The sequence below is a fragment of the Sinocyclocheilus grahami genome, unplaced genomic scaffold (assembly GCF_001515645.1).
Source record: "Sinocyclocheilus grahami isolate Dianchi unplaced genomic scaffold, SAMN03320097.WGS_v1.1 scaffold147.1, whole genome shotgun sequence".
NCBI classification, from domain to species: Eukaryota; Metazoa; Chordata; class Actinopteri; order Cypriniformes; family Cyprinidae; genus Sinocyclocheilus; species Sinocyclocheilus grahami.
The window spans coordinates 677,747-688,670 of NW_015505326.1; the positions used below are offsets into that span (position 1 = coordinate 677,747).

Consider the following 10,924-nt stretch of genomic DNA (forward strand, 5'->3'; position numbering starts at 1 on the left):
TAAACTACTAGTTTAGTAGTTTTATACTGCAAGCATACTCAGTAGTTTTCTTTAATTGAACTTTACATCATACTTTAAGTATACTACTATGTCCCTATTTAGGTATTAATTTGTCAATATTTTGTTACATGAATATCTGAACTGGTGAAACTAAATTAAATATGTAGATTTTGTTAAATAAATATTTGTGGTTGAACACACTGTTAGAGTGGAATGAAACACAAAGAGAAGAATCTATAGGTATTTAATAAGTATTATGGATTTATTAAAATCACTTCAGTTATGAAACATTCTCACTGCAGGGTAAATGCTCAGATGTTTATGCTCAGATGAAGTCATTTAGACTTCAACATTATGCTTCAAACAATGTTACAGTTGTCCAGACACACAGTTAGTCATTTCGTAAAGCTAAACCAACTTCTTTTCGATGAGAAAGTTTTTGAGGTTTTTCATTTGCCAGATTCCAACAGAGAGGAGTATTGATGTCTGAATAATGGCCCACCGCAAAACGTTTCCATTTGTTTCCTCACTCATTTGGCGAAACTTCTCCTCACGTTCCTGGTTGCAGTAAAATAAACACATACAGATTACACATAATCACCAGAGAGTGAGTACCCCTTGGAAGACGTGGACAGATGACACTCAGTCTGGTTCTTATTCTGATCCTGGCAAGCAATTAATATGGTAACATTTTGTTGTCAGGCCATCCTGCCTGCGTTTGCTTACCCTTTGGAAATTTTGCTGCCTGCTAATGTAACGCATCTGGTCAATGAGATGTTGCAAGTTGTACTCCATTGCTTTCATAGTGTCCTTTGCCTTCGCAGCATTAGGATCAATGGTATGCTCGCCCATCTGGACATCTAAATGCACTTTCTGTACATAAAGAGAATAGTAAAATCACGACTATATCTGACATTTTGAAATTCAACATATGAGGCCACAGCATTTCACAACTCACCAAACGATCTCCAGCAAAGACAGAGAACCTGGTGGAGTTGGACTGCATGCACAAGAAATGTTGACCCGAAGCATGGGAGCTAAAGGTGAATTTTCCATATCTTCCAAAGCGTTTTAACAAGACCACCTGCATATGACAGAACGCATCAGAGGAATTGTTGCAGGTGGTTACAGTTAAGAGTTAATTTGAAGAGTTGAATGCTTCAGACCGCATGGTCAGGGTCTCTCACAGTCAAGGTTAAACCAAGGTGTTGGATATTGGCCTTTTTATTTTCATCCCAGTGCTCTAGCAGAAAGACGCCTGAAGGGAGAAACCAACAGTCAATGATACTATACTGTATTCCATATTACAAAATTTTTACAGTACGTTAGGACCAGTGCAGCTACTTTCTGTGTGCAGTGCACTACATTACCTTTACTCCATGACCAACAAAACTGAATTCCTATTGATACATGTTCAAATCTTGCTGGAATAAAGAGTTAAATGGATCATTCACCACATGAAAATGGCATTTCTGTTATTTTGTGAAGAGGTTAAGGAAATAATTATGCAGGTCTGTGTTTTTACTCCACAATATGTAGTTTCCATAACCATTATATTCCAGTCCCTTTTAATTCTAGATAAAATGGTACGACATATTTTAATTACTTATGATAATACACTTTTTACCTGACATATATATTTTTTAAATAAACAAAATGACACTATTTTTGTACCACAATTTTGGTCAGATCTCTGATCAGTTTAGTACAGGGATCCTCAAATCTGGCCCACGAGATCCACTTTCCTGCAGAGTTTAGCTCTAACCCTAATCAAACACACCTGAGCATGCTAATCAATGTCTTCAGGATTATTAGAAAATCACAGGTAGGTGAGTTTGATCAGGGTTGGAGCTAAACTCTGCAGCGCATTGGACCTCCAGGGCAAGATTTGATGAACCCTGGTTTAGTAGATATAAGCCCCTAAATAGTCTCTGACTTGGCTGTTGTCTTGATAAGAGTGGGCCAAATGTATCACACCAATTATCGAAAACGTTTGCCTCCAGAATTTATCTTGATGTTTGGACCACAAACAAAAGCCCAAACATCAAGTCAACAATAAAGGTTCTACACATATTAAAAGTAGGATTATATTTTCAAATTGTATATTAAATCCCCTGTTAGTGTGAGCAGTATATAAGGAAAAGTGTTCCGGGCCCATTCAGGATCAAATAACTGATTAGTCTTGTGTAATAGAGCAAATATGTATAGCATTGTATAACAGCACAATTCATCTTCACTGACCTGACACAAGTGTGTCCTCTGGAATCTCCTCAATGATACACTTTTCCTCCTGTTCCCCTAAATCAAAATACATCGCAGGAGCCAAAATGACAAAACTGGCTAGCAGCAGGCCTGTCAGCCTCACATTCATTACTGTAAAACAATTCATTTTTAAGGTAAGAAAGTTACAAGTAACAATAACACGACACTAGTAAAGCTTTATGGGTCCAGCAGGTTTAGTGTGAGAAATCTTCAGCTGCTGTTTGTAGAGTCATGTTTAGACAAGGTAAACAGAAAGTAATGATAAGACTAGGGAGAAACCTAAATATGTTGATAGAAATAGTCAACCTATTACCTGTCTTGCTTTGTTAAGATATATAGTACAGTCCAGCCCAAAAACTATTTAGACACCGTGTCACACATGAAAATGTTGTGCATTAGAAAACAAAATATCAAACCAAATGTCATTTATTAGAAAGACATCACAGTTTTCGAGCCAAATATTTCACAAAAAGGTTTCAAAAGAGGATCAAGACAAAATATTTTGGGACACTTTGTGACCATGTCCATAATCACTGTGATGAACAACACCAGAATGTGGTTACCTGTGTGAACCCTAGAACTGATTCATTGACTAAAATGCTTATTAAAAGACACTGCAAAAATGGCTTTGAATAGTGAAATAAGAAAATGTCTGGCATCATTTGATTTGATCCTTGATATTCAGACATTTTAAGCATGACTTACATGCCCAAATAGATGAACAATTAATATTGCATTTTTTTATCTTTTAGAAAAGTATAATACATTTTCACACAAGCATGACAAAGAAACTTGTTTTAATTTTTTCTATGTACAACTTTATATACAGTTTTGCAATTAATGTACAGATATCATCCACTGATGCAACATATTTTGAGGAGAACAGAGTATATTTTACTGAAGATGTTTATCTCCACTACTGAGCTTAATCATGTCAATGGTGAGTTTGTTTTTCCACCAGAGAGCACCAGACTCCATGAACAGTGCATGAGGACAGTGTGTGACACTTACAGCAAACTCAGCCTATAAGCTCCTGCTATTAGAGCAAATATTGCTGTATTGAAAGTATTTTTGACATCTGCAGTTCCTCATATTTTACTCTCAAATGTGATACACTTACTGAGAATTTACTTTGGGTACATCAGTCTTCTTTTTAACTTGGGGTATGTTGCCTAGCCTGTTCATTACCACGTTTAAGCTTGTTAGCTCACCAGCAACATCATAGCTTTAAAAGAACAAAGTCATTCCCTTTAAAATGTCTCATTTTAAAGCTGTTAACTAGTAGATTCTTCCCTGTGGATGAGGTATGGATGGTAGGTCCTCTTTATTTTCACACACAGTTGTCAGGGATACAAAGCTTCTTTTCCTCTAGGGGTGGGCAGGCAACCCCATTGTTTGCAGGATGCATGTGAATATAGCGGGTTCTGTGTTTTACCCCTTTCTCACCACACTGACCCTTACAAAGACCCCAAGGTGACCAGACAGACACCTCACAGTCCAGAGGGGTATCTGTAGAAAAAGAGATGTTGATTAGTACTAATAATTTGAGGAGAACTGGGAACAAATAATTGTAGTTGTTAATAATAACTGTAGTTCATTAAAATAAAATCATCATAAAATCTGCCAATCAAAACTTGTTTTGGTGCACTATTCCTTTAAAAAGTGAAGTGACAGTGACGTGTAGCCAAGTATGGTGTCCCATACTCGAAATTTGTGCTCTGCATTTATCCCATCCAAGTGCACACACACAGCAGTGAGTAGTGAACACACACTGAGCAGTGGGCAGCCATTTCTGCTGCGGCACCCGGGGAGCAGTTGGGAGTTTGGTGCCTTGCTGTACATTCATTTATATTCATATTATTTGTAAAACATTTATATTATTTGTGAAGTGTAAAAAAATGAAAAGTTGCCATTTAAGTTGAAATTTAGCATTTAATTTAATGTTTTATGATACATTAAAGTTTAGGGCTGAAATAATTGCTTCTCATCCTGAACCTGCCTAGAGAGATCTCCTGATTCACCGATGCTTTCCAGAAATCCTGACCTTGTAAAAGGTTGATATCTATCACAGACTTTTGTACAAGTAGGAAAACAGAAGGATGGAATCAAAGCACACATGACAAACACTTCCTGAGTTCTGAGTGGCAGAAAACTTTGAAACGGATTGGCCTCCATTATCGTGTTTGCAGTTTGTTGTGCTGGTTACCATGGGAGTGGATAAACTTTTCTACAGCCCGCAATTTAATCACCACAAGTTCTCTCTACGGATTTGTAGTGTTTCCCTTGAAAACGGAATACATGCATTTAAGATTCAAATGCAAGTATATCATGAATAAGTTCTGTATGAGGAGACAATGCCAGACCATTACAGCATTATTTTTTTTTACAAACAATTCCCAATGCTTACTTATGAGAGACCCATCTATTTCATTCCCACTTGGAATCTGATTGGACTGGGTCGGCTGAATGGGTAAGCTGAAGATCTGGTTGTTCTTGATCTTTGTTAGGGAGACTTTAGCTATTGGGGGGAGATGTTTCAGTCTGGGATAGTAGAAGGAGTTTGCAGGGTGACTTGGGAATGATGCGGTTATCTGTTGAGAGAAGACATATCTGTAACAAGATCTGTAATAAGACCTCCATCCCTGCAGAAAAATGTCGGTTAGGTGGTCCGGTTTGCTGGTTTTAGGAGGCATTTTGACCACTGACAAACTGAACCAGCTTAAACCAGCAAACCACCTTATGCTGGTTTAAGTGTTTGTTTGTTTGTTTGTTTCTCAGCAGTGACTAGTTCCCTAAGTAGGCAAACTCTGCTGAAAAAAATACATCTTAAAATTGCTTAAGATTGTTTCTTGGTCTCCTCTGGCCTCCAAGTCTGGTCAGGCTGGATTTTGAAAACTTTTCAGTTGGTGAGGATGGGAAACCAGCTGGTTGCCCAGTTAAACACCAGCTTGGCTAGGCTGGGAGAACAGCTTGACCCAAAAAGAAAGACCAGCAAACCAGCTCATTCTGGTCTAAGAAGCATTGTTTCATGGAAAACATTATAAATATGTATGACTTGTAGGGTTATCTGCTTTTAGACATTACCTGAGTGATCTTGTCTTGAGGAATGGTCTCAAAATTTGGTGAAGAGAAGGTGAAACCACTATCTGTGCCGGCATCGTAGGGGTAGAGATCTAGGCTTATGTTTTCTATCCAGTTATCACCCTCGCACAAGTTTAGACTGTCTATTCCAACAAACCAGTCAGGACTTGGCACAATGCGGACAATGAAGGACAGCTGCAAAACAAGAAGACCATTAGTGTTCTGTTCCACTCTGGTTTTTAGCTTGCTCATTAGCTAGTATGAGTTGCTGGCTGGTTTTCATTTTAAAAGTTTTATTATTTACAATTCTCTCTATAATATTTTATATGGAATGCCTGGGAGGCCAGTGAATGCTTTGGATCTTCCAATGCATCTTCTGAACCCTCGCACAAGTTTAGACTGTCTATTCCAACAAACCAGTCAGGACTTGGCACAATGCGGACAATGAAGGACAGCTGCAAAACAAGAAGACCATTAGTGTTCTGTTCCACTCTGGTTTTTAGCTTGCTCATTAGCTAGTATGAGTTGCTGGCTGGTTTTCATTTTAAAAGTTTTATTATTTACAATTCTCTCTATAATATTTTATATGGAATGCCTGGGAGGCCAGTGAATGCTTTGGATCTTCCAATGCATCTTCTGACTGAAAACATCTGTGGTTTTAAAAAAAACAGCTTAAACCAGCCAATGGTCATTTGCTGGTCTTACTGTAGATGATCAAAGATGGTCTAGTCTGTATCTCAGTATAGCCAAATAAGAGTTTAGTCGGTTGATCTGGTCAGCCTCGGGGTGTTTCAGCCTGACCAGCTAACCGAAAACCCTTCTAACTGGATTTGATATTAATTTGAGTAAAATATAGCTGCATAATATGCATATAAATACGTCATATGCAGGGCCATGATTTGGTGCTGAAGAAAGGTTCAGGCTTTTCCTTGCTTTAACCTACTGCAGTGTACTTACTAAGGAGTGTCTTGCATAGACTTCAAATTCTGTGGTTGCCTGACCGGTTCCTCCAACCACAGCTGGTGCTGAAAAGAGGCCATAGACGCTCTGGATCCGTTCCCCAGCTGCCTCCACTTCCTTTATCAGGGTCCAAGCCTCTGCTCTCTCAGAGAACTCTCTCACTCCATTACTGGCGTACTCGTTCCTTTGCCAGATGTGATAGTCTGAGCTGTGAGTTACTCCTAAAATGAAAATTATATTTATTTTCGATGTGTACTTCTACTTCAGTGCATAACATGCTGCCCAAGCTCTGCCGTCATTGTCTTGCTCAGACGCATAGGAACAGAGTGTGAGTTATACAGTGGCTTGTGAGGGGTTGACTTTATTTTATAGGAAATTTTTAGGCATAAAAATCTTGAGCAACCCAGATTATTTTGGGCATCCCTAAAGCACAGTTTAACACTGCCAACTATCAGTGTTACTGTATTTTTATATACTTTTGTGATAATATACAAAAATCTATAAGAACGTTTTTAATAATGATTTTTATTATCCATATTAGCCATAATCCAATAACGATCAGCAAGCAGCCATGCAAAAAAATACACACATTGGCTAATAAGTTTATAAAACATTGTTAAAACTTTAAAAACAACACAATGTTTTTACTGGCATTTATGGTTCCATGAACATTTGACATCCATGAAAACTTTCCACTGCACTAAAGTTCTCCAGATTATCAAAATGTTCTTTACACTAAGAAGAAAAAATTGTTCTTTTAAGAACTGTTCCCAGAAAGGTTTTTGGGGGAACCAAAAATGGTTCTTCTATGCCATCACTGTGGAAACCCCCTTTTTTAACCTTTATGTTAAGTTTGCATATCACCTAACCTATGTTTTGACTTCCTTTGGAGGGGTTAATCATAGTTACTGGGTCAAACCCCCTCAATAGGAACAATGTGAAAGGTTTGGGTGAACAGACCCAAAAAGGGGTGCAGCAAATGTTAAACATTTTTACAAGAATAATGGTTACTACTACCCTGTTCTTACTCATAAGATCAGCCCACTCACCAATGACTGGGGACCACTGAGCAGGCGGCCTGTACAGAGGGTAGTGTTTGGGGAAGGCAGTCTGAGTCCACTGGCCGGTAAACGTCAGTCTGTACTTGGCTGCAGACGGTGCCATGCACACGCGGTTCACGTCGACCGGCATTGCAGGGACTCCACTCAGCAGGGCCAGAGTCCCGGTAAGCCACTGCAGCCAGCAGTTCACTTTCAAAGATGTCATCTTTTCCATGCTGGTTCTGTGAAGGAACAATAAACTGTTTTACCAGGCATGTGGATGCATGCCATAACCAGGTTTGGACACTATGGACCACTCCTTCCTAAACTACTGTATATGACAATGGTAAAACAGGGGAATTAAAGACTTTACATAAACTCCTCTATGAGTGATTTGGTGTAACTGTGCCATACACTGACTAAGAAGAAAAGAATGTAGGTCAGGATAACCAAATTCACTCTCTGTGTTTCCAGGCATTCTTACATGAAATATTCAGAAGGATTGGCAATGAAATTGCATAATTTGTTGAAATTGGTTAAGCGATACTCAATATAATATTTTATAAATATTTTTTTAATCACTATGTTATATTAGCATAGGTGGTTACATCAATTTATATTATTATTATCCAACTTCATGCACCATGCACTATAATTAATTTAGACATTATTATATTCAAAATAGAATTAATTTAGTATGTATACACAGTAGTATTTATTATGTATTTGTCATATCAAATACTACCTTTAAATGCATGTGCCCTAAAAAAGGATTTTAATTTATCATAATTAAGCAGAAGCAATTCAACATTGTGCAGCACAAATAAAACATATAGTTAAAGAAAGTACTTACAGGTTTTGATGAGGTTTTCTGCAGAAAAGCTGAGTGGTAGTCACCTGTGCCCAGGCATTCAGAGGAAGACTGCAAGATTACTGTGTGTCTTCCAGCTATTTATGCGTTTCCAGCGGTTCCCACAGTCTAACAATATTAATAACCTCCTGACCCCTCCCAGATATAGTATCGAGCTCTCCACACTCTACATTACAGTTCCATGCATGATTTCCCCATTGGTCTCGGGAAACGAGTCACCGTTTGAATCAAGATTCACACTTTTTTCCCCTCTCCCAACCAGAGATGCATAGAGAAGACAGCATTATGATGCTCCTGAGGGTTTCGTAGTCAGTTGAGGAGGAAGTATTATAGGGTTGGTTGATTGTGGAAGCAGGCTTGGCTGGTGGATCAGCAGTGTGGAAGCACCCAGTAAGCCGAAAGCTAACAGATCCCGCCTGCAGCCAGTAATTGCTTCCACATGGTCACATTTTGCCCCTCACCCTTCTCAAATTCTCTCCAGTTTCTTGACACTTCATTTGCTGAGAGCTGTTTGGATGTGGTTTTCTGCAAACCAGTTCCATTTCTGAGAGCTTACTTGAAGGTTTTTTAATATTCTTCTGTTGTAAATCGGGCTTTGGTCCAACTGGATTGCGACATCTAATGTGTTTTATGCCTGTCTCAATTTGGGGTCAATTTCTGTCAACCATCCCTCGTTGTTCATTTGAGTTGTCTCACATGTCACTCCATTTGGTCACAATGGACTAACTAAAATATGAATAGAAACTACAGATAGTGTTAAAATGAGCTTGGATTGATCACACAAATTTAACAATAACTCTAAGGAAGTAATAAATACATTAGAGTATCTTTAAAAGGCCAAAATGTAGGTCATCACTTGCAAAAAAAAAAAAAAACTCACTCAATCCTAATGTCTTTACCAATACAGTGACACAGGACAATGATGCACAAAAAGCATATGCATTGTACTAATTTAACTAATAAACTAACTACATTTGTTTCGTTTGAGCTGTAAGTGTAACTCTCGCAGAGTTAAAAAAAATATAAATTGTAAGACTTTGCATTGTTTAGGGTAACCAGAAAGCCATATATGCACAATAAATCACCAGACTAGTCTATATTAATCTTATCAAAAATCCATCCATTTCCCAAACCACTTGTTCTATGTTTTGTGGATACTGGAGCCCAATTTTCCAGGGTTCTGGGCCGTGGGCAAGGGAACACCACCTTGTCATAGTAATCAAAAACCAAAAAGTACATCAATTGCATTACATTACTAAGTGTACTTTTTTTTCTTCTTGAAAGGCACTTCATTACATATGCAACTTTTAGAAAAAGTATTTTAAGAACTACTTCCAGTGCCAACATTTCATATTAATTCTTTATCCAAAGTGACCACCTAGGTTTGTTGTTCTGCTTTGAGGGTTTCCTAGAGACTGCTGATTTCTTTTTTGTTTATTTCTTACCAGAAAACTGTCGGTAACTGGGTCAGTCTGGGCTGTTTTGGGAACTATTGTGTTTGAAACAAAAATGTAACCAATGCAGACTGTTCAGATCTTGGCACGAATGTTTATGAAACCATTAACTACTTCCAGAAATTATGCCTTTAACTAGGTCACATTATTTTTCTTGGAAAAAAGGTAACTGAAGTTATGATAAAAGTGAAAACATATTTACAAAGGAACCAATGCCCATCTTTTACTGAAGCCTAAACATGGTAACCGGTGAAACACATTAGATTTTGATCATCCAACACCGTATTACATCACTAGGTTCTGTCATTCAGAAACATGGCTTTTCATATCACTGCTATGCTGATGACACTCAACTCTACCTCTCATTCCATCCTGATGATCCGACGATAGCTGCTCGCATCTCAGCATGTCTAACAGACATTTCTTGCTGGATGAAGGACCATCACCTTCAACTCAACCTTGTAAAGACAGAACTGCTTGTGGTTCCATCAAACCCATCGTTTCATCACAAGTTCACCATCCAGTTAGGCACATCAACCATAAATCCTTCAAAAACAGCTAGAAACCTTGGAGTTGTGATTGATGATCAGCTGACTTTCTCAGACCACATTGCTAAAACTGCCCGTTCCTGCAGATTTGCTTTATACAACATCAAGAAGATCAGGCCCTTGCTTTAATCGGAACATGCTTCACAACTCCTTGTTCAAGCTCTTGTTCTATCCCGGCTGGACTATTGCAATGCTCTCTTGGCAGGGCTTTCAGCCACTTCTATCAAACCTTTACAATTAATTCAGAAAGCAGCAGCAAGATAAATTTTTAACGAGCCAAAAATAATGCACATCAGACCTCTGTTTATCAATTTGCACTGGCTACCAGTAGCTGCTCGCATTAAATTCAAGGCATTAATGTTTGCCTACAAAACCAGCACTGGCTCTGCACCCATTTACCTAAATTCATTACTTCAGAGTTATGTGCCCTCTAGAAGCTTGCATTCTGCAAGTGAACGTTGCTTTATTGTTCCATCCCAAAGAGGCACAAAATCACTTTCACAGACTTTTAAATTAAATGTTCCCTCCTGGTGGAATGACCTGCTCAAATCAATCTGAGCAGCTAATTCAAGAATTGGCTAAAAACACATTTCTTCCATCTTTATTTGACCCTCTAACTCTAGCACTCTCTATTCTTATTCTATTCTTTATATAAAAAAATAAATAAAAACTTGCCCCTTTTAGACTTGCACTCTATTTATTTACTAA

At 38.2% G+C, this 10,924-nt stretch overlaps 2 protein-coding genes across 2 annotated transcripts; both read right to left on the reverse strand.

Annotated features, from left to right (window-relative positions):
- Positions 1–308: 308 nt before the first annotated feature.
- LOC107591898 (transmembrane emp24 domain-containing protein 11-like) lies at positions 309–2,433 on the reverse strand. The gene is made up of 5 exons (XM_016281174.1): positions 2,242–2,433; positions 1,167–1,258; positions 959–1,084; positions 727–873; positions 309–558 (listed from the first exon to the last, which is right to left on the reverse strand). Exons 1-5 carry the CDS (start codon positions 2,387–2,389, stop codon positions 409–411), a joined length of 663 nt encoding a protein of 220 aa, XP_016136660.1. The 5' UTR covers positions 2,390–2,433; the 3' UTR covers positions 309–408.
- Positions 2,434–3,159: 726 nt separating this feature from the next.
- LOC107591899 (spondin-2-like) lies at positions 3,160–8,491 on the reverse strand. The gene is made up of 6 exons (XM_016281175.1): positions 8,197–8,491; positions 7,353–7,585; positions 6,301–6,524; positions 5,347–5,538; positions 4,670–4,853; positions 3,160–3,771 (listed from the first exon to the last, which is right to left on the reverse strand). Exons 2-6 carry the CDS (start codon positions 7,576–7,578, stop codon positions 3,593–3,595), a joined length of 1,005 nt encoding a protein of 334 aa, XP_016136661.1. The 5' UTR covers positions 7,579–7,585; positions 8,197–8,491; the 3' UTR covers positions 3,160–3,592.
- Positions 8,492–10,924: the final 2,433 nt, after the last annotated feature.